At 34.5% G+C, this 20,638-nt stretch overlaps 2 protein-coding genes and 1 long non-coding RNA gene across 3 annotated transcripts; 2 read left to right on the top strand and 1 right to left on the bottom strand.

Annotated features, from left to right (window-relative positions):
• Positions 1-2,059: 2,059 nt before the first annotated feature.
• On the bottom strand, positions 2,060-4,824 carry LOC140972119 (uncharacterized). The gene is made up of 2 exons (XR_012174436.1): positions 4,485-4,824; positions 2,060-2,381 (listed from the first exon to the last, which is right to left on the bottom strand). It is a non-coding gene; the product is annotated as an uncharacterized lncRNA (long non-coding RNA).
• Positions 4,825-8,791: 3,967 nt separating this feature from the next.
• On the top strand, positions 8,792-12,410 carry LOC140973244 (uncharacterized). The gene is made up of 3 exons (XM_073435897.1): positions 8,792-8,948; positions 9,432-9,536; positions 12,138-12,410. The coding sequence occupies exons 1-3, from the start codon at positions 8,880-8,882 to the stop codon at positions 12,177-12,179; spliced, it is 216 nt and encodes a 71-aa protein (XP_073291998.1). The 5' UTR covers positions 8,792-8,879; the 3' UTR covers positions 12,180-12,410.
• A 3,182-nt stretch (positions 12,411-15,592) lies between these two features.
• On the top strand, positions 15,593-19,105 carry LOC140973243 (protein FRIGIDA-like). The gene is made up of 3 exons (XM_073435895.1): positions 15,593-16,610; positions 17,907-18,082; positions 18,184-19,105. The coding sequence occupies exons 1-3, from the start codon at positions 15,677-15,679 to the stop codon at positions 18,937-18,939; spliced, it is 1,866 nt and encodes a 621-aa protein (XP_073291996.1). The 5' UTR covers positions 15,593-15,676; the 3' UTR covers positions 18,940-19,105.
• The last annotated feature ends 1,533 nt before the right edge of the window (positions 19,106-20,638 follow it).

The raw sequence follows: 20,638 nt of genomic DNA, 5'->3' as shown, positions 1-20,638 counted from the left end.
ACAGCGTTTCGAAGTCGATTCAGGCGAAGAAAATCGAATTTCTCACTTACCCCTCGAAGTTGTTGAAAAGAAACGACGAAGGAAAGAAGAAAAAACTGATTCCTATCCCCACCGCTCTCGCGCTCGGGTGGTAGAATTCTCGCGCCCGAGCGCGAGATGTTCTGCCCCCGAGTGTCACTTGCTCCGCGCTCGGGCGGTCAAAAACTACCGCTCGGGCGCGGCATGTTCTGTCCGAGAACACCCCTTATTCCACACTGGCGCTCGGGCGGTCATTTTCTACTGCTCGGGCGCCACATGTTCTATCCAAATATTGATTTTGGTATTATATTGGCGTCCGGCTTTTTCACTCGATCTCTTACCACGTCAATTCGTATTCAATATTCATTTTCTCAATTTCCCTTGTCAGGATATACATCAACTACATAATCACATGACAATTTCATAGATTATTTATAATCACACATGATTTACGATAATACGATACACGGTCCTTACAAAAATCAACTCAATTTCAATTGTCAGCAACTCAAATATGACAGTTTCAATTTCAGAAATTGTACAAAACCTTTTAAACAGTCATATTCTTGTTTCTAATGTTCATATCATTTTTATATTTCATATATACAAAACTTTGAAGATCAAATCAAAGAGACAATATCATATTTAAAGGGTTTGGAGGCTTAGGCAGATAAGAAGAAAAAAAAAATTAAAGAGAGCTCAAACTAACAAGAAGAGTGTACGAGCAACAATACAAAGATTTGAGCTTTGAGGGACAAATCTTTCACATAGGACACTCTTTTTATATTAAGCATAGATGATCCAGGTATACTTGTTTTATTCCATACATTTTTATTTTCTATTACGAAGCCGATGCCCTCGAAAGATTTTGTCATTATTTGAACCAAGAATTGAACTCACCGACTATAGACCAACTAAAAAATACCCAAGTAGAACTCAACCCGACAACTTTATATCAACTCAAAATATTATATGAGATTTCTTTTCAGGAAAACAAGGCTATGCCTCGGTTTACCACCGGACGGGATCTCCCTAAGGGGAGACTTCGTTTATTTATAAATATGAAAATTCAAACAATCCAGTGTAGAATATCAGAAAAAGAAGGAGCCGAGTGTGCTTTCTTTCTTGTGTTTGCCTGCCTAGCGAGAGAAGATCCTGCCTCAAGCTTCCTTTGCGCCTCATAGAAGCTGTCGTGTTGACTTCGAAGCATGTATATTTATTTCTTTGTGATTTCAGTAAAACTAATTGCATAAACACCATTTATGAAAAACAAAACAAAAAACACCATATGTAAAATTAATAGCATGTTAGACCCCGTGATTTTAAAAATTAGGCACAAAACTATCTATCAAATGAGGTAAATGTATCCGAGTTTTAACAAAATTGGTGTGCAATGTGTTTAATTTTAAAAAATATGAAGGATGTATCAGTCTATTAATATTTTTTAAGAAGTTTTATGCCTTTTAGACTTTTCACAAAGGGTTAGTGACAGTCTTCCATATTCTCAAATTTCAGTTTTAGATTTTTAGTCGACGGTCTTTTTTTTATTTTAGTTCATTTTCTAATGTAACACCGATATGTATGATGTCACATCAACATCTCATATGAAAATATTAAATTACCAAAAATCAGATGATACAATATGGAAATTTGAAAGGCCAAAATTAAAATTATAAAAAAAAAAAAAAAACAAACGAACGAACGGACATACAATACCAAAATACAATTTCCAGATTTTCTCACACGTTTGTGTTCTTCGAGATCCGTACATACAAACAAAGATTGCCATTGCCACGTTCTCACAGCCTTGCTTGCCACCACGAACACGACAAATGGTCCCTAACTTATTCTCAGATTTGAGCAACTTCTCCTCTGAATGAGGCAAAACATGATACCATTTTTTTCCCGTTCTATTCGCGCGCATCTAGTTTGACTCTAACTCTGTGATCCGACTCTTGAGAACAGAGTAGCTAATCACGAGACTCTGTTAACCAGTACAAAATGGCTTATTTTTAAGAAATATATATTTACAAGCTCGGGGTTGATGCAACTGTGAAGTGCATACACAGAGTTCTGTATAATTGTAACAGTACATACACACTTCGATCACTAAAATGTAAGCCACTATATCGGTCTGGTAAATATGAGAAGGATATTCGTATTGTAACTGGTACATTAGGGTATTTCTTTATCAAGTTTGATTTGGGGAGAAGATGAGGTAAAGTTCTTCCAGAACCAACGGTGCTTGCGCTTAGCTTGCAGTGACATTACTTCTGATTCTGTCCTCAACATTTCCCACATAACCTGTACATCTTCATATCCACAAGTTTGGATGTCATCGTGAAGTTTCAGAAGCCCAACACCTGAAGAAATCAAAGAAAATGGAGAAAAGAATCATTCATTTATTCAAGAAAAAACAAGAAGCCTACCACCAACAGGGTCCCAAATTTCTAAACCTATCCTTCCATGCAATGATAGCAATGTGATGTATTAGGTCATGTGCAGCCGCAAAAGGGCTAAAAACCTCATCAGATTAAATGTTCCAATAATCCAAAAAACCCACAAGGGAGTAGTTTTGTTGTACACGATCAAGTGTTACTTATATTTCTGATTCTTATCACAAAACCATGAATAAACTTCTAGCTATATGCGTCAGATACATCAGTTCGGTCAATCTTTAAACATCACAATGAATTTTATCCTATCTTTTTCCAAAGGGTTTTCAAATCAGCTTCGCGGTCATTGTGGGTGACAATGCAATTTAGCTAAAACCATAACTCAAATCTTCTTTTTAAGAAGATGTATGCATCAATGCAACTATAAGAGCATTAAAAAAAATCAGATTCCAAGCTTGGGAACATCTGTTCATGCTTTGAAATTGGTGACAAAGTATCAAAGACAATCAAACAAATTCTACTCACTTTATTATGCTTTTCCTATGGGAAAAAAGATTGATAGGAATTGGATTCCTTTGGCTTGACTGAAATTATTCCTTTCTGGTAACATCCACTGCTTTTTTACAAATAAAATTAAAAAAAATAGAACAAATAAATATTATCCAGTTGTTCTAGTCCACTTCAATGTCCGAGGTTTTTCAAAACAAAGTTACTAGAACACCTCATCAACAGTGGACATATAATTTGGTTTGACAGGCTAATAAGTGAGTTCTTGTATCTCTCTCTCGTGTGCACGATAAAGAGCCATGAGTGTATACCCCACATAAAACTCGTATTTTGACTCCCTTAGCCTCACTGCGGAACCCAGATTTTAGCCTCTTCCCACTCCCCTGTAGCTCCACCTCTGCTCAGAGTCACATATACATATATATATGTTGTGTGTGTGTGGTATTCCTCAATTACTTCGTATCTTCTAAATGTACTTGTATAATATGAATAACAACACTGCTCAAGCAAATCAGTATTAAATTTGTTTTAAGCACACATCATCATTTATCTTAGGAGTAAGTCTCGTGCCTGAGAGATGAATTAACTCGATCCATACATGCGATAAAAAGAAATATTTTTGACGTAAAAAGTAAGATTTTCAAAGATAGAGTCGAGTCGAAGATCTGTCTCACAAAATTAATCTGTTAGACGGTCATGTTTTGTGTTATCTCTACACAAAACAAATAATCAATAAAACATAATTCTAAAAACAAAAATATATAAAATAAAGATTAGTCTAGTTCCATCTTCCTACTTTAGCGTATTAGGGTGGAACTTATCTAGTGGAAGGTTGAGTGCCAAAAAAGTCGAACCTTTGGATAAATTAAGAATATAAAATGCGAAAAAGATTGGGAACTGAATTCCAGAATCATCTTTAGTGCCTCAAATATGAATTTTTCAATGGTTAACCAAAATTAACAAAATGCTAAAATTATGCCATTTTTATATGAACAAATAGCAATAAGCTCACGGGTTCCCAATTCCATCTTAGGTGAAATTCTAACAAATCCAAATATTATCAACGTAGATAGACTTAGACTAATATCTGCAAACGATATATGACACATTCTTAGTACTAATTAAATGTTGAAATAAAATAGATTGTATTAAATTCTTTGATCTAATAATTATTTAAGTCATAAAATTATTAATTATTGTATGACTTTTTGAAATTAATATTAATTTGTTTTATTAATTAAAGAGTACTAACTGGTCCAAAATTTTGAATTATTAATTTTTAAAAAGGATCCAAATTTGAAATATGATAACACCAATTATTACTTGAGTAAAATAACACAATTTCTCCAATTCAATAAATGAATAGAACACATTTTAACTACCCAAAAAAAAAAAAACTAGCTCAATCAACCAGAAAACGGGAAAGCTAAAATTATAGTATTAATTTGAAGTCGATCACTAATAAAATTATATCTACTAAACCGATACTTGAAGGTGAAAATCATTCAATTCCGACGAAAACGTTGAAAGGGGGGAGAAGAAGCGAGGAGACTGTGAGGTTACCTTTTTCACGTTCCTTGACACGAGAGAACACCGCCGACCAAGCCCTCTTGATCGGGAACACCGCTTTCCGCCACCACTCCATCACCCTAATCTTCACCTTCCTCCGCCGATTCCCGCCGCCGAGCCGACTCAGCACCACCTTCAACCCCGCCAGACCTGACTGCATGCAGGGAATCAACAAACGCACTGGCACACACTGGAGTGTGTGGGAGAGAGAGAGAGAAGAAGAAAGGCGAAAAGGTATTCAGTTATTTGGTGTTTGGGGGGATTTCTTGAGTTTGTACTAAAGTGATGCTTTTAGCCGTTACGCCACTTCGAGGGTTTTTTTAATGTGACCCACCCGTCACATTATGCGGTGGCCTTTTTTCCCAATTTATTTATTTGTACGATAAAATATTTAAATTTTGACACGTGTTACACGAGTGATTTTTGAATCCACATTTGTTCTCCACGAGCAGTGACAGAGCCAGAAATATGAATCTATTCGGACTAGAATTTTAAACTCTACAATATTTTAATATTTTAAATTGATCTATCCGGGCTAATATCATATAATTCCAAAGTTATACAAAATTTACATACAATTTTTTTTAAAAAAAATTTGAGCCACCCAGGCTAAAGCCCGAGTATACTAGAGTGTGCCTCCGCCCCTGTCCACGAGGACCCATACATATATTCGTTAAATTCTACTATACAACGAGAGAATTAATCTAATGTATTGTAAATCATTGGAGAAAGACTATCCCGCGCTAAGCTCATGCATATTGTTTGAATTTCTGATCGCACAAATTGCATAGTATCATAAATCGTTGATCCGACAAATTTGGATTCGACAAGAATCTCATTTTTTGATAGTACGAAGGGAGAATTGGCCTGTGAGTCTAACGTATTTTGGCAAGATCCATCCTAATACATTGACTATCATACACAGGGTGTGATTGTTCTTGTGTAAGATATAAGAAATCGGGTTAGAATAGTTTTTTTACATGGTTCATCGAAACATTTATAAATACACACTTGAAGTTTAGTCACTTCGAGATTTAAACTTTTGAATCTCGTATTATCTTCTCGTTGAATACATTTTTGTTGATCATACGTACATTGGCTTTGAAGTTGAGTCACTTCGAGATTTAAACTTTTGAATCTCGTATTATTTTCCCGTTGAATATATTTTTGTTGATTATATGTACATTGGCTTCCAAATTTTTAGTTCATTTACATGATAAACAATTAATTTAATTTAATTTAATTTATATTATTAGGATGTCAGTTAAGATTTCATTTCATTTGATACACTTTCGACTTTAATCAGTGGTGTTTACGTGTCATAATTTAGGTGGGTTTTCACATTTTGGGCGGTTTGACTGTAGTAGAAATTTGACTTCTATATTTGGGAAAAATTATATATTAATCGCCTTTTTTTTAAACTATGGGACAATTAACATTGAGAAATTCGTCCCGTAGAGGTCCAAATTGAATCCAACTTTACAATATAAATTCTTTAACTTAATTGAGCNTATTAAAACTTAGCCAAAACCATTCAATTTGTTCTTGCGACATGGTTGATCGGAAAAGTTTTAATGAACTTTAACTTTGATAAACTTTATTTTGCACTTATAATTTTAATCAGGATAGTCAACAAGATTTTAAAGCAATGTGAGTATTTGAAAAATATTCGTATATTTTCTTGAAAAAATTCACCACATCAATTGACGATTTTGTTTTTATTGGTAATGAGATCTTCAAGAATGCCAACTTCGAAAATAAATCGTGATTATTAATATCAGACAGACCCTATGAGTCAGGAAATATGTTTTTTATATTGTTCCTATAATACTACTGTATAATAAATTTAGAGAATAATTTTTTTTTATATTTGGTAAAATAAATAAATTTATATTAGAAAATAATTATCAAAAGACCAAGGAATAATAATTTTATAAATAAATTTAAGAGGCCCGATAATAATAAAAAAAATTAATATTGGGCACATGAAAAATAAATTTTTGTGATATGATGGACAAAACCTAGCAATAATAAATTTACATCGTGACAATCTACACTACTATACAATAAAAAAAAATTTCTTCAAAATTATGGACCCCAATAAAAATGGGTCTGAATCGAATGACTCGTCTGCTCCAAATAGGAACGACTCTGAATCAACCTACAGAGCTCTGGTGTTAGTATCGATCATATATTATATTGTTCGAAAATATGTAAATAAAATTATAAAGTTATATCATAGAGATTTCTCAAGTCACTATCAGATATAAATAATGAAATATTAGTTGATTAGATATATTTGTTTTATCTAATAGTTGACTCATGTTTTATAAATAATTAGAGTTATAAATTACTTTGTTATTCATATATATTATTTTATCGTCACATCTCACGAGTCGAACAATACATTTAAAAACTATTATCAGTCTTTTTTTTTCTTATATAAAAATAAGTAAGAAATGATAGTGAGTAAGATCCATTTCATAGATTTTAGTTTGTTGGTGGCCATGACCTAGCTAAGCATGACAATTAGTAAGAAAATTGGTTTTTATAACTCACAAACTATAAATTCCGTTAAAAACTCATGCTCACTCGCAATACATATCAATTGATTTCGATTAATTTTATTATTTACAATGAAATAATATACCAAATCTTAAATCCACAACTTATTTATTTACATATTAGCAATAAAATTATAATGAATATCAAATGACATCATTATTGGGTGAAGTTGAAATTCGTCCATACTAACATGAAATACTATATAAACATGTAATGATGGATTAGAAGTGTTTATGTTCTTACTTATCTAAACAAAAAAAAATTTGAAATTCACAATCTAAGTTTAACGACATAAAGTTGTGTTTGGATTGATGAATTTTAAATATATTCAAATGTTTTTTTTTTTTGTTTTAGAGAAAGAAAACCATAAACTTCAATTTCAATCTTCCGTGTTTATATAGTGTTTCATTTTAATTATTATAGATTTCAAGTTCACCCAATAATAAAAGCAATTGAAATCCATTTACTTTGTGTAAATAAGTAAGTTATGGATTTAAGATTTTATCTATTATTTCATTTTTAACAATAAAAATATAATCGAAATCTATAGATTTCAAATCCATCGATCCAAGCGTAACCTAAGATCCACATTATGATTTCAATTAGACAAAGTGATTGTTTCAAATAAAGATGTCAATATCGGCACACATGCATCCTCCAAAATTAGTTAAAATTCAAGTGTTCTACGTACTTTAAATTTGATTGAGTTGTTTGAGTATCAGATTTATATCACGTAGTTTGCATATTTGGATATAATATATACGAAAAGAAGTTTAATTTTTCTGGTCCACTTGAGTTTAATCAAGTACTGGTCTAGGATTATAAAAAAAGAGTAAGTCTCTTATGAGACAGTCTCACAAATCTTTATCTGTGAGACGGACCAACCCTAGCGATATTCACAATAAAAAGTAATAATCTTAGCATTAAAATTAATAATTTTTCATGGATGACCCAAATAAGAGATCCGTCTCACAAAATACGACCCGTGAAATCGTCTCACAAATGTTTTTGTCTTAAAAAGGTTACAACTTAGACATCCAATCTCCTTTCATTAAATAACTGGTAATGAGCTGAGAATTGTCTTTTACAATTAACATAAAATCAAAACGAATGACGAAATAAATCTATATATATTAGATATCTGTTTTTTTAGTTGATGCCACTAAATTATTATTAAAATTACTCATCTGTCATGATCGATCATTCAAAGATATGAGTATAGAAAATAAAATATATACCAGAGTGCTATAGTGATGCCACTCTAATGTTCAAGTTCATGATGTTGGATGTAAAAAATAAACAATCTGAGGAGGAGACTGATAGTCATTCATCACTATGTATTGTGGATGCAATTGAGTCGAGTTGAACTTGAGTATCATACTACTCGAGCTCGACTCGATCAAATATTTATTTTCAAGCTCGAGTGTATCGAGTTACTTGAGCTCGAGCTCGAAAAGCTCGATGTAGACTTTATTTTATTATTATTATTATATATATATATATATATATATATTTAATAAGTAAATAAATATATAATAATAAAAAATATGTGTGTGTGTGATCGAGTAGCTCACGTAGACACATGTAAAACTCGAGCTTGAAACTTCATCGTACAATTCGTCACACTTCACGTTTTTAAAACCTTGGTAAATACACACGAAGGATCACAAAAAGAACATTCAAAGGCCCAACAAATCAGGTCCGATTCAAAGGCCCAATAAATCAGGCCAAAATCAAAATGATGGCCCAAACCTCGTAAAACTAGCTGGCAATAAACCCTGAGAGGGGAGAAGTTTGATACACAGAGAAAAAAGGTTAACAGAAATGGCCAAGTCCTGTAAAGGTCTGGCCATGGAACTCGTGAAATGCCTCAGTGAATCCGACTGCGTTAAGGTATACGAATGCGATTATTTTTGGGTTGACTTATTTTGTCGAACTTTTGCTGAAAAGATCCTCAAATGTGATTACAAGTTAAAATTGTCGTGTTCCAAGATTCGGGTACCAGTTTGTTCCATTGACATATTTACTTGATTTAGTTTGAAATCATATTCGTGTATTATTGTCGGAGCTGGACCCTGAATTGTCGATGATAGTAGCCAAGGAAGGGATTTACTGATTTTACGGAGCCAAAACACAGAGTTTTAGAAAAATAATCGATCATTTCCCCCTAATTTGTCCCCGGGTTGTTGTCCTGATTGTTTTGCTATAGACTTGGTGGCAGTGGTGGACGAATTTTTGCTGATAGGGCTATTGTTTTGGGATGGAAATTATTTATTTATTGAAATAGTTCTTTGAATTTTAAATTATTGTCATTTTATTGCTTGGTTTAGTTCTTGGAGCTAAAATTTTAATGGCTGAAAGAATGAGTTATTGTAGGTGGAGAACCGGGATTACAGAGAATGTGCAAAAGAGAAGAGCCCGAAAATATCTAGTGAGTGTGTGGGACTGAGGGAAACATATTTCAACTGCAAGAGAGGACAGGCATGTGTTCTTCTCCCCTTCGATTTTTTGTTATGAAATCGATGTGGTCTCTTGGTTTGAATGGGAAGGCCAAAGGTTTAAAGTTCTGTGCCTGATTAATAATTATGTTGTGTGATTGTTATATTGTCAGTCATGTTTAAATGCATGCCACAAGGTCAAGCTTCTGGTAAGAGTGGTTTCTATCAATTAACCGGTCTATAATTTGAAAATGTAGTTTAGTTTATCTTTGATTTGCCATCACTGTTGAACTATGTGGTAACAAAGTTTAGAGTCTGGTTTGTGTTTACGAGTGGCTTGTCTATTTTTTATGTTTCTTTGCAACCCCGGCTTGGTTAATCTCTACGCAGAAGTTGCATGACGTCAATCATTAATTATTTAGAACTTTGTGGAGCTTGGTCATAGAGCGAGTAATTTCTGCTTCCTACTCCTCTTGCTCAAAAGTTTAACAGGGAATCTTAAGGCTGCCTATTTTAAAATGGTCGCTCACCCATTGTCCATTTTAACAAAAATTTTATACTTTTTTTATAATATGCATAATTTTATGTATTAAATCAGAAAAGCAAACACAAACTTGATGTATGGTTCTGCTGTACTGATTTAGTGTACGTAGAAGTTGGTTTTAAGAAAGTGTGTTTGGCTATAAGAGTGCTCTGGAAAGGGTTACTTCCTCTGTTATTTACAGCTATGAATGATCATCTGTGATAAATTGTTGTATAGAGTTTATTTTGTGTATCTTTTCTTCTCATTACATGTTACTGGATGCATGTACGAGTAGTTAAAAACTAATCTGAAATATCAGTTTGGATGACAGAGGGCAATAAAAAGGTTAAGAAGAGAACTTTCTGGGAGATGGAGAGAAAATGAATATTTGGATTAATTTTTTGTATGAAAATTTGGATTTCCTAAATTCTCAGTAGTTCGCCTACGCCCTACAGTGTGGGGCCGTTAATGGGATGTGGGATGTCAAATTTCAATTACTTTCTCAGGAGTTGTATATGGTGTTGACTCAAGAATTCTTTGAGGTTGTGTTCGGATAGAAGCATTTTATATGGGAGATGTTTATTAAATTATTTCAATAATTGAGGGTTTGAAATTCCTTGTTTAGCTCTAATTCTAAAAATACTTTAGTATTGAAGTTGAGGGATTTGAAATCCATGGACTTTAGAAGTTTCTCAAATAGTTTGAGTGGATTTGTATTAAGAATTTGAAATTATTGTCACCGGATCCCCTCTATTCAATTAGTGTCTATTTGTTGGTGCCTCGAAAATGATATGGTGATCTTACGAGGCTCAAAATGATGCTAATCTGGAGTAGTAATGGTGAAATCCTTCTGTAGTTGCCAGATGTTGAAGGTAGTGCTCTACTTGAGTGGAAATCTTTGGTTTCACCCGTTTCCTAAAATCTTTCCTTTGGCAAAAATGGATCGTATTCATAACTTTCATCCAATATAAGATAAGTATGTGATAATTCATTAAAATGTCCCTTTAGTTTCAATAGAGTCCCTATTATGTTTTAAAGATTTACACGGGTCAATTAACATTTATCCCAATTACATACTTGTCGTCAACTCCTTCGTTTGTGGCTAACGGAAGCACCACGTGCGATGCACGTGAGTCAGGTACTCCGAGTTAAAAGCTAGTTTGTGCCCATTGCCCAAAAATTGCACAGTGTCACTCTAAGTAACAGAAGCTTATTTCATTCATTCACAAATAAATAAAGAGTCAATGCACTTATTGTGGTCAAGGATTGACAATCAAATGTTCATCAAACATAAAAATAAGTTTAACTGGAAACTAGATATCAAATTTGTGCATATTCCTTAATCAAATCAAAGAATTCACTCAACTTTCATTCGCATTTGACGTGCACTTAGAGAAGAAAACAAACACAATTTTATAATTTATTTAAAATCAGCAAGGAGAGAAAAATGGTCTCTTGACAAAGCCATAAAAATAAATAATGCACTTACAGTGGTCGAATGAGGTCGATGTGTGCTCCTTGCACCATCACACCCCGTGACAGGAGAGAAGTCGGCGGCTTGAAGAGAAAATCGGGTCGAAGGGATGATGAGATTTAGGAATTAGGGCTAAGACAACAAACAAACAGGCTTTTAATTTGAGGCACCAAACTCATGTGAATTGCACATGGTGATTTCGTTAGCCACAAACGATGGAGTTGACGGCAAGGATGTAATTGGATAAATGTTAATAGAAGATGGACAAAATTGGCCCGTGTAAATCTTTAGGGACATAATCAGGACTCTGTTGAAACTAGAGGGACAATTTAACGAATTATCATGATAAGTGTTATTCATTGAGAACTGTTTGATGCATAACTCTCGGAGTCAACTTATCTTGATCTGCTCCTTCCTGCAATTCTTCAACCGAAGTTAACACATTCTATATCTTGATAGAAAGGATACAGCTAGTTTTAGCAGTTCCAGGTACTTAAGAGTCATCATGCTTTTTCAAAATAGGCAAAACTTAATAAAACTGACAGACCGGCTTTTCTGTTCTTTGTGCTGTAAATTTTGTTGTTTGATCGCGCTGAAATGTGTTTACAGTTTTACATTTTCACTCAATATTTATACCTCTATTCCAGGTTGACATGAGAGCTCGAATTCGGGGAAACAAAGGTTACTAGATTGGTGGTAATTGAGTAGCTCGTGAAGTCGAGCATTTGCAAAATAATGCATCTGAACGGAACCCCACTATGACTCCATAGCAAAAGATTTTGTATCTTTTTTTTGTTTTTCTCTCGCCATATATATTTTTGTTCATTTTTGTATTTAGTGACGGCAAGTTGAAAAATATTCCAGCAAGAACACTTACGAATGGTCATCTGTGATGCACAGTTGTCACTTGTTGTGTAGTACATATCTGTTTTGTGTATTTATGGTTTGAAACGAAGTGTAATATTTGATGGTGATAAAATATCTTTCTTCCATGTGAGATTTGCAATATTTCTTAAGATGTGGGATATCCTTGAGAAGCTATGCCTGTGGGTAGGTAAGGCGATGAAATTGAACCAATCTTGTATGATATCGGACTGGATCGGTTTTTTTTACTGGATTTAGAGAGTAATCTATCCCAAAACCGAAATCAAATAAGTTAGATTGAAATCTAATTGAGATTGAGTTGGAATCAATTTTTTTAAAAAAACAATTATGTATCTAAAGAAATTAGATATAAAATCTTAGGTCAATTCTTAATTTATTAATTATATATGTATATACATACGCACACAGTGAGAAAATGAGGAAAACGGGAGTCACGGAAGAGTTTATTAAAAAAAAAGGAATGAATGTAATTTACTTTTTTATCCTTTGTTTAAAAACTAATTTTTTCATTAATGTATTTTAATTTTATATATAATAAAATTTATAATTTAATTTAATAAAAAAAATTACTCGACTCAATTTTTCCATCTTTCCCGACTCAACCTTATATCTCAATTCATTCCTTATCTTCACAAAAAATCATTTTCTTCTCAACCTTCCATCCTCTCATTTTTTGGCTAACAATTAACCACGAGTCTACAAGTTATTCCTCTCCAACAAATCCAATAAGAAAACCACATATTGTTAATAAATTTATTTTGAAATATGAAATTTATTGGATCTCGTCAGTGTTCACGACCCAGGGTGAAAAGCTTCACCCTAGGTCATGAAGCCAAGGGTCGTAAAGCACGGCTTTCACGACCCACAGCTTCACGACCCTGGGTCGTGAACTGGTGCTTCACGACCCAACTTTGGGTCGTGAAGCATTTGGGTCGTTGTGAAGCCCTTGGTGCTTCACGTGAAGCAAGTGCTTCACGACCCAACTTTGGGCTGCAAGCTTGTGCTTCAGCACCAAGTGTTTCACGATCCAAGGTTGTGAAGCACAAGTGCCTCACGACCCAAGACTTAGGGTCGTGGGCTTCACGACCCATCCGGGGTCGTAACGTGAAGACTTCACGACCCTTTCACGACCGTCACGACCTGTCAATTTTAAATTTTTATAATTAATAACCTTTGTTTTGTTTTAAATTTATACAACTTATAATCTTTTTGTTTGTTTTTTTTTACAGGTCTACTTTCCGCTAAACTTGGAAGGAATCAATTTTTTGAATGTAAGTTAACTTTAGGATCAAGATACGTTGAAATATGTAAAAAGATTGTATCATTTTTAAATGAGAAAGAGATAAAATATTTGGTGCAGTACACTCAATTTGGTAATTTAATTTTATGTGCTAAGTATTATAACAATTTCAATCAAAACTGGGTCGAGGGTTATGACTCGTCACAAAATTAGGTCGAGAAGCATAATTTTGGCTTCTCGACCCATAAAGCTATATATATATATATATATTTTCATTACATTAAAGTGAATATGTAATGAAATTTGTTATGAATTTTTTTAGTTCTATTATTATAAAATTTGTTACGAATTTTAGTGGAGTTATAAAATTTGTTAAGAATTTTAGTAGAATTATAAAATTTGTTAAGAATTTTAGTAGAATTATAAAATTTGTTAATGTTTATATACAATAAACATTAATTTCATATGCTTCGATATATTTTCATTAAAGTGACTATGTAATGAAATTTGTTATGAATTTTTTTAGTTCTATTATTATAAAATTTGTTACGAATTTTAGTGGAGTTATAAAATTTGTTAAGCTTTTTAGTCGAGTATAAATTCAACCCACATTGTTAGAATAAGATATACATTCTTCTACTTGTTATGAATTTTTTAACTAACATAATTAAATTATAACATATAACTAATGTTTACACAAATAAATTTTTATATATATATTTATATTCTAATCATATATAAAGTGAATTATAAATTATAAAATGATCAAAACTCAAAAATATCAAAAATTTCCTACCCACTCGATCCATCTCGACCCAAACTCGACCCAAACCCTAAACCAAACCTCTAACATTATCACTCGACCCACTCGTCCCAAAATTGAAACAATTTACCACCCGCGCGACCCAAATTTAAAAATCTACTACACACATTACAATCTTGTCCACTCGACCAACACCAAAATTAAAAATTCACTACAAACACATTACATATTAATAAAATCAAATCGATTGTCTTTAAATTCAAACAAATTACATATCATTCAATCTTATCTTCTACCAAATTCTCCTACAGATGGAAATCTGTTTTGTTTTTTCCTTCCACATCTTCTCTTGATCACATGTGGCATAACCTACAAAACATAGATAAGATTATTATATTATAGACAATAGTATGTATTTAAAAAAAAATATGCTATATTATAAATATGCTATTATATAGACGTATTATGTGGGTCGACTCACAGGTTGGTGCACAAGCTGTGGGTCGAGGTGTGCATATACCGCTGTACTTCGACCCACTCGAGACAATAGCCAGAAATAGCACTCTCTACTCACACTCCACTATCCAAACCTAGCACATACGATCATACTCGAATCACACTCCATCCACCTTCTCGACCTACACAATAAACACGTTCTTCGACTGTAAATACTCACACTAACTCCACTCACAAAAATTCTAAAAAAAAACAATCAGAACTAAACTGAAACAAATCTAGCAATACAGAGCATTCGAGTATATACTTACTTCTCTACAAATCTTCAAATTTTCAAATGATTTTCGATTATTTTGTCATGAAGAACACAAAAATAACGGGAATAAATAAAAACTCAAATCGAGGAGGGATATATCAATTTAAAAAAAATATTTTTTTAAAAAGTAAAATCTAACTAACTAATTAATGACCCATTAAATGGAGTCTCATGAGCGTCGTGCGAAAATCTCAAAGAAAACATTAAATTTTTGCGAGATGTTTGTAGGCGCCCAACATGTAGTGTAATTGCTATAAATATATAGTTTATAACTGATAATGAACTAGTTTTGATATCGGATTTAAATGGACCAGATTAAAATGATTTGATTCAATCAAATAAAAAATTGTGAAAATTCGATTGAATTCAAAAAGGAAAGTTTTTTTTTTTGAATATATATATTATTTAGTACAAAATAATATTAATTACTTTTCCAATCGGAGTGCAAATGAAAAATTAGGGCCTTTTTCAATCCTTGGAACATAAAATTCAGTATCTGCTTCGTTACGACTTCAACGATTCCCGGATGGAAACGGACACGTTCGCCTGTGGGTCGCCGGCGCTGCCGCTCATGGCGGAGACCTTACCAGCACCCGCGCTTGCAGAGGAAGAAATTGTATACCCAATAAGCCACACCCTTCCCCAACCCCAAGAATTACAATCTCCCCTGGAAGAGCAATCACCAGTTAACTTCATCAATTCGCTCACCGAACTGAAAGGCTTATGCTCCGCCATCACCGCTTTCAACCAATGCTACGAAGACCTCCAGAACCACCTCGAATCCATCAGAACTGCGATCTTGTCGAAACTGTCATCGGAGACTAATAATATTTCAACTCTACCCGTCCCAATTGGAGAGTTGCCTAATTCGACACAGGAAGAAGAATTTCAGAACAAACAGCAGCAGGAGGATAAGACCCCTTTATCCGAACTCGAGAAGCTATGCAAAACGATGAGTAGCCGGGATGTTAAGAAGTACTTAATTGGTAACCTCTCTAATATTGATAAGCTCCGTGAAGAAGTACCCAAGGCGCTGAAACTGGCGCCGAACCCTTCAAAGTTAGTTTTGGAGTGCTTGGGTAGATTCTTTTTGCAGGGGAGTAAGGCGTATACCAAGAATTCTCCCATGATTCCGGCTCGCGAAGCGTCAGTTTTAATATTGGAGTGCTTTTTGTTGATGATGGGGATGGATGATGTTGATGGGGCACTGATGATTGATGAGGGGGTAAAGGAGGAGGCAGAGAATGTGGCAGTGGCGTGGCGGAAGAGATTGTTGTTGGAAGGGGGCGTGGTTAAGGCTAGTGAGATCGATGCACGTGGACTTTTGTTGTTTCTTTCCTGTTTTGGGATATTGAATAAATTTAAGAGGGATGATATTCGAGATTTGGTGGTGGCCGGGAATGTCAAGGAGATATTGGGTGTACTCCAGAAGTCTCGTGAGCTGATGAATAAAGTTCCAGGTGGTGCTTTATTTCCTTGTAAATTTAGAGCACTTGACATTTGGTATATGAAATATAGGCTCTGCGATGTAGCTTTGTTCGACATTTTCGTATTACTGTATTTTGAATCGCTGATTTGTATCATCCTTTTGTGTATGATTTCTGTGTTGAGCTTGGGTTCTCTTTGCATGCAAATAAAATTGATTATTCTAGTGCAAAATATTTGGAGAAAGTTGTTTACATGTTATTTTCTCAGACTTATAGATTATGTATAGAGAGTTGTGGGGAGACATATGTAGCATCGGATTGATTAAAAATGTGCTGACTCAACTGTTAACAAGGATGCAGATGTTGAGGGATTTAGACGTTTTTCATATTGGAATAGGATACCAGGATTCGTGTTATCAAGTATCGGAGTGAAATTATGGAGAAGTAGATTAGTGGTTTACTGAAGGAAGAGCTACCAGCTAGGATTAGAGACATATTACTGAAAACAATTATATATTAGTTCCATCAATATTAGAAAAAAGCACCTGGTCATGCTACGAAGGAAATTTATTGATATGGAAAGATACGCCTGCTGTATAAGACATAAATATTTGGAGAATATGCACTGTCATATCTTAAACCAAGATCTTCATAAAAGTTGCCTCGGACAAGTTGAGGACAATTATACCTTCTAAAATGATATCTTCACCTCATAATTATACCTTATGTTGTCTTTGTGTGTATCTCGACTTTTTGCCCTCCTGGGCAGTGAAAAAGGAAAAAGGCCCAAGTGCAGAACTTGACGAGTATAGAAGCGAAAAGTTTAGATTGAAAGAGATCTGTGTACAACTAAGAACCATGTCTATTGTGAGTGAGATACGAAAAGTCATTGCACAGTACATTCCCCTGTTCACTATGTCGCTCAAACTTGGAATGGAAAGAAAAAAACAAACAAAAATTGCCATTTGAATTGGATTATTAGTTTGTCGTCTTCTCGGGTTTGGTATTCTGATCTTTGAATCGGATTCTACTCAAGTCCCTATGCACAAGGGATCTTATATGTTTCCTTCTCATTTGGCAGTCATAATGGAAAACGCATTTGTCCTTAGTCCTTACTCTTTAATTACTTTCCTCGAGAATTGTGCATCAGCCCTGCCTATTATTTTTACCGTTTTGCTTTCTTCTATAGTTATGTGTTTGTTTGTTCTTCCGCAGTAGTTAATGCTAAACCTAATCTCAATTGATATTCTTCCGCAATAGTTAATGCAAAACCTTATCTCAATTGATATTGCTAATACTAGTTAATATTTGTATTTGTTACCTGTGCAGAGATGGTGGAATGGTTCATAAACAATAAAAAGGAACTGAATGCCGTTGATTTGGTGTATACCTTTGGGCTTGTTGAGAGGTTTAATCCTCAAACAATTCTAATATCTTTTCTAAGAGAATCAAAAGAAACCGGAAAAAGAATAAGAAAAGCAGCGATGGGCTCAGCTGCTGCAATGGTATTACATATGATTTAATGTTGAATCAACTCTGAAACCTACCGGGGGATCTTTTTTTACTTGTGTAGTTTCAATGTTTTTCATTTATTCTCCTTACGCAGCTTGAAGCAAACAAGAAGCAATTAGCCCCTCTCCAATCTATTGTAGAGTGTTTGGAAAGATACGAGATTGACCCTTCAAAGCTTCTTCCTGGATGGCAAATTCTTCAAAAGATTTCAGGTTTAGAAAAAGATATTGCAAATTTTGATAGGAAGCAAGTAGAAAAAGGGAATAAGAGGAAAACATCCGAAACTGATACATCTAGAAAGTTGAAAATTCAAGAAGCAAAACGAGCACGTTTTACTGGCCATGGTCCACAACATAATGCTCCAGATCATGTTGATGCTCTTCCTAGTCACATCTATAATTATTCCGCTACCCCATCTGTGGTGTATGGTGGACCTGGTGCTGGCTTAATACCGGAAAACATGCTTCCACCTGCCGACATATCAGCAAACCGTGGTGTTGTCCTTTCAACAGGTTCATATGCTGGAGTTCACGGGCAAGTAATAAATCACGGTACTCAGCCACACTCATGGCATGTGGATGCAGCCTTGATCGAAAAATACGCCTCCCAACCTACGTCACTCGGCCTCACTAGTTTGTACCGGTCATCAACATCTGCCCAAGGCTTTGCAGGAAACCCAAATGTTGGTCCTGGAACTCGAAGTACTGCCTCTGATCTCTACCAGTTTGCTGATTCAGTTGTGGAGAGTGGGTCTTATTTGGGAAGCATTTCTCGCAGTGTTGGTGCTGCTATTAATACTGTGCCTGCCCCTACCTTGACCCCTGTCCAACGTTCCTCGTATTTATACTGAGTTGATCTCACCGGGCAACCCTGCATCATTCTTGATGCTTGCTGATGTTTCTAAAAAACCATTTTGTTTTTGGTTTAGTAGGATGTTCTCCGGATTTCTTATATCTAATACTGATTAAATGTTTCTTTTATTTTTTCTTTTTATGATTCTAGCTAACAATTGCACTTATATCTTGCAAGCTTCTAAAATTCGCTAGGCGCTAGTCGGGCGCCAGACCAACGCCTAGCACCTAGGCCGTCTAGGCGGGGACTAGGCGCCGCTAATCGGATTCTACGGTGTCAATATAATAAATAACATATTAGAACTTCAACACAATAATATCAAAATTTAAAATGCGTTCAAAATATTCCCTACATAATCTATTGTGTCATCTCAATAAAATAAGAAAGAATTCAGATTTCTTCCTAGGAGATTGAGATAACAATAAAACCAGAGGAAGTTGCTTAATAAAATGGTACCAGAATCAGTGATGAAAATTCTTCAAATTTGTTTCATGTACTTGAGGGAGCATAGGCATATATATCAATAAATGCAATAACCCGAAACAAAAAAGAGGTAGAAGAAAGACATCGCTGCTGCTCCACAAGACGAGAGATGTAAATATTTCCCATAAGGCTTCTCGATTTCTTTGGTTCTGCGTTAAATTTAGGACAATCTCTTTTCAACTTTTAATTTTTTAATTAGGCTTTAAAATATGAAAACCCCAAACAATTTTTTTCGAAACAAATAAGGCCTATTTAAGGGTGTCCAGGCCCGCCTAGGAGCGCCCAGGCCCGCCTAGACGCGCCCAGGAGCGCCCAAGCGCCTAGGCTGACCGCCTAACACCTTATCTGTGCGGTAGGTCACCGCCTAGCGCCTAGGTGCCGCCTAGGGCGCATTTTAGAACACTGATCTCCTGTCACTTCCTTTTGTGCATGGCTTATTAAATTTTCACTTCCTTAGCTAGGGTTTCGTTTGTGCACCAACTCAAAGAAAGTCAAATAATATTTACGAACTTTCAATTACAAGTAATATATTGAAGACAGCAACAATTGGGCAATAGATTAGACTTGTCAAATTGGGCCGGCCATTGAGCGGGTTGGGTTGATAAAATAGCAGCCCGTTTGGAGGCGGGCCAAATGGGCTGAGCCTGTTTGGGTTGCGGGCCAAGATGAGTCGAGCCCAAACGGGGGCGGGTTGGCCCGCCAAATTAGCATAGAATTTTATATATTTTTAAGTTTTATATAAACATTGGAATAAGTCTCATGCGCCTCCATCACTCTCTTATCTTATTTCTTTCTTATTTTTCTCCTTGGCCTCGCCTCCATCACTCACTCTGGTAAAATCTGAATCTCTGTAAATTTTATTCATGAATCTTAAAGGGAAGAAATTTCTGTAAATTTTATTCATGAATCTTAAAATAATTTTTAAGTCTAACAGTTGTTTGTGAACCCAAGAGCGGTTTCGTTTGAAGTCCGACGAGTTGTAGTGAAATTTTGTGGACTCGGTGGAGGTTTGATAATTATGTATATTGTTGAACACATAATATTTTCTAAAATTTACAACTGTCTCTTTCCTCGACTTTATGTTCTCTTCCATGTCTCAATCTTCATGTTTGGTTTAAGCACTTTACTTTTTATGTATTATGTTGATACTTTCTTAATTTCTCATTTCAATGTTTTTAAGTATTTTATGAAATTATTTGACTGAAATATATTTT

The sequence above is a fragment of the Primulina huaijiensis genome, chromosome 3, assembly GCF_012295235.1.
Source record: "Primulina huaijiensis isolate GDHJ02 chromosome 3, ASM1229523v2, whole genome shotgun sequence".
NCBI classification, from domain to species: domain Eukaryota; kingdom Viridiplantae; phylum Streptophyta; class Magnoliopsida; order Lamiales; family Gesneriaceae; genus Primulina; species Primulina huaijiensis.
Note: the sequence above shows the minus strand (reverse complement) of the source record. Positions and strands in the feature narration are given on the sequence as shown.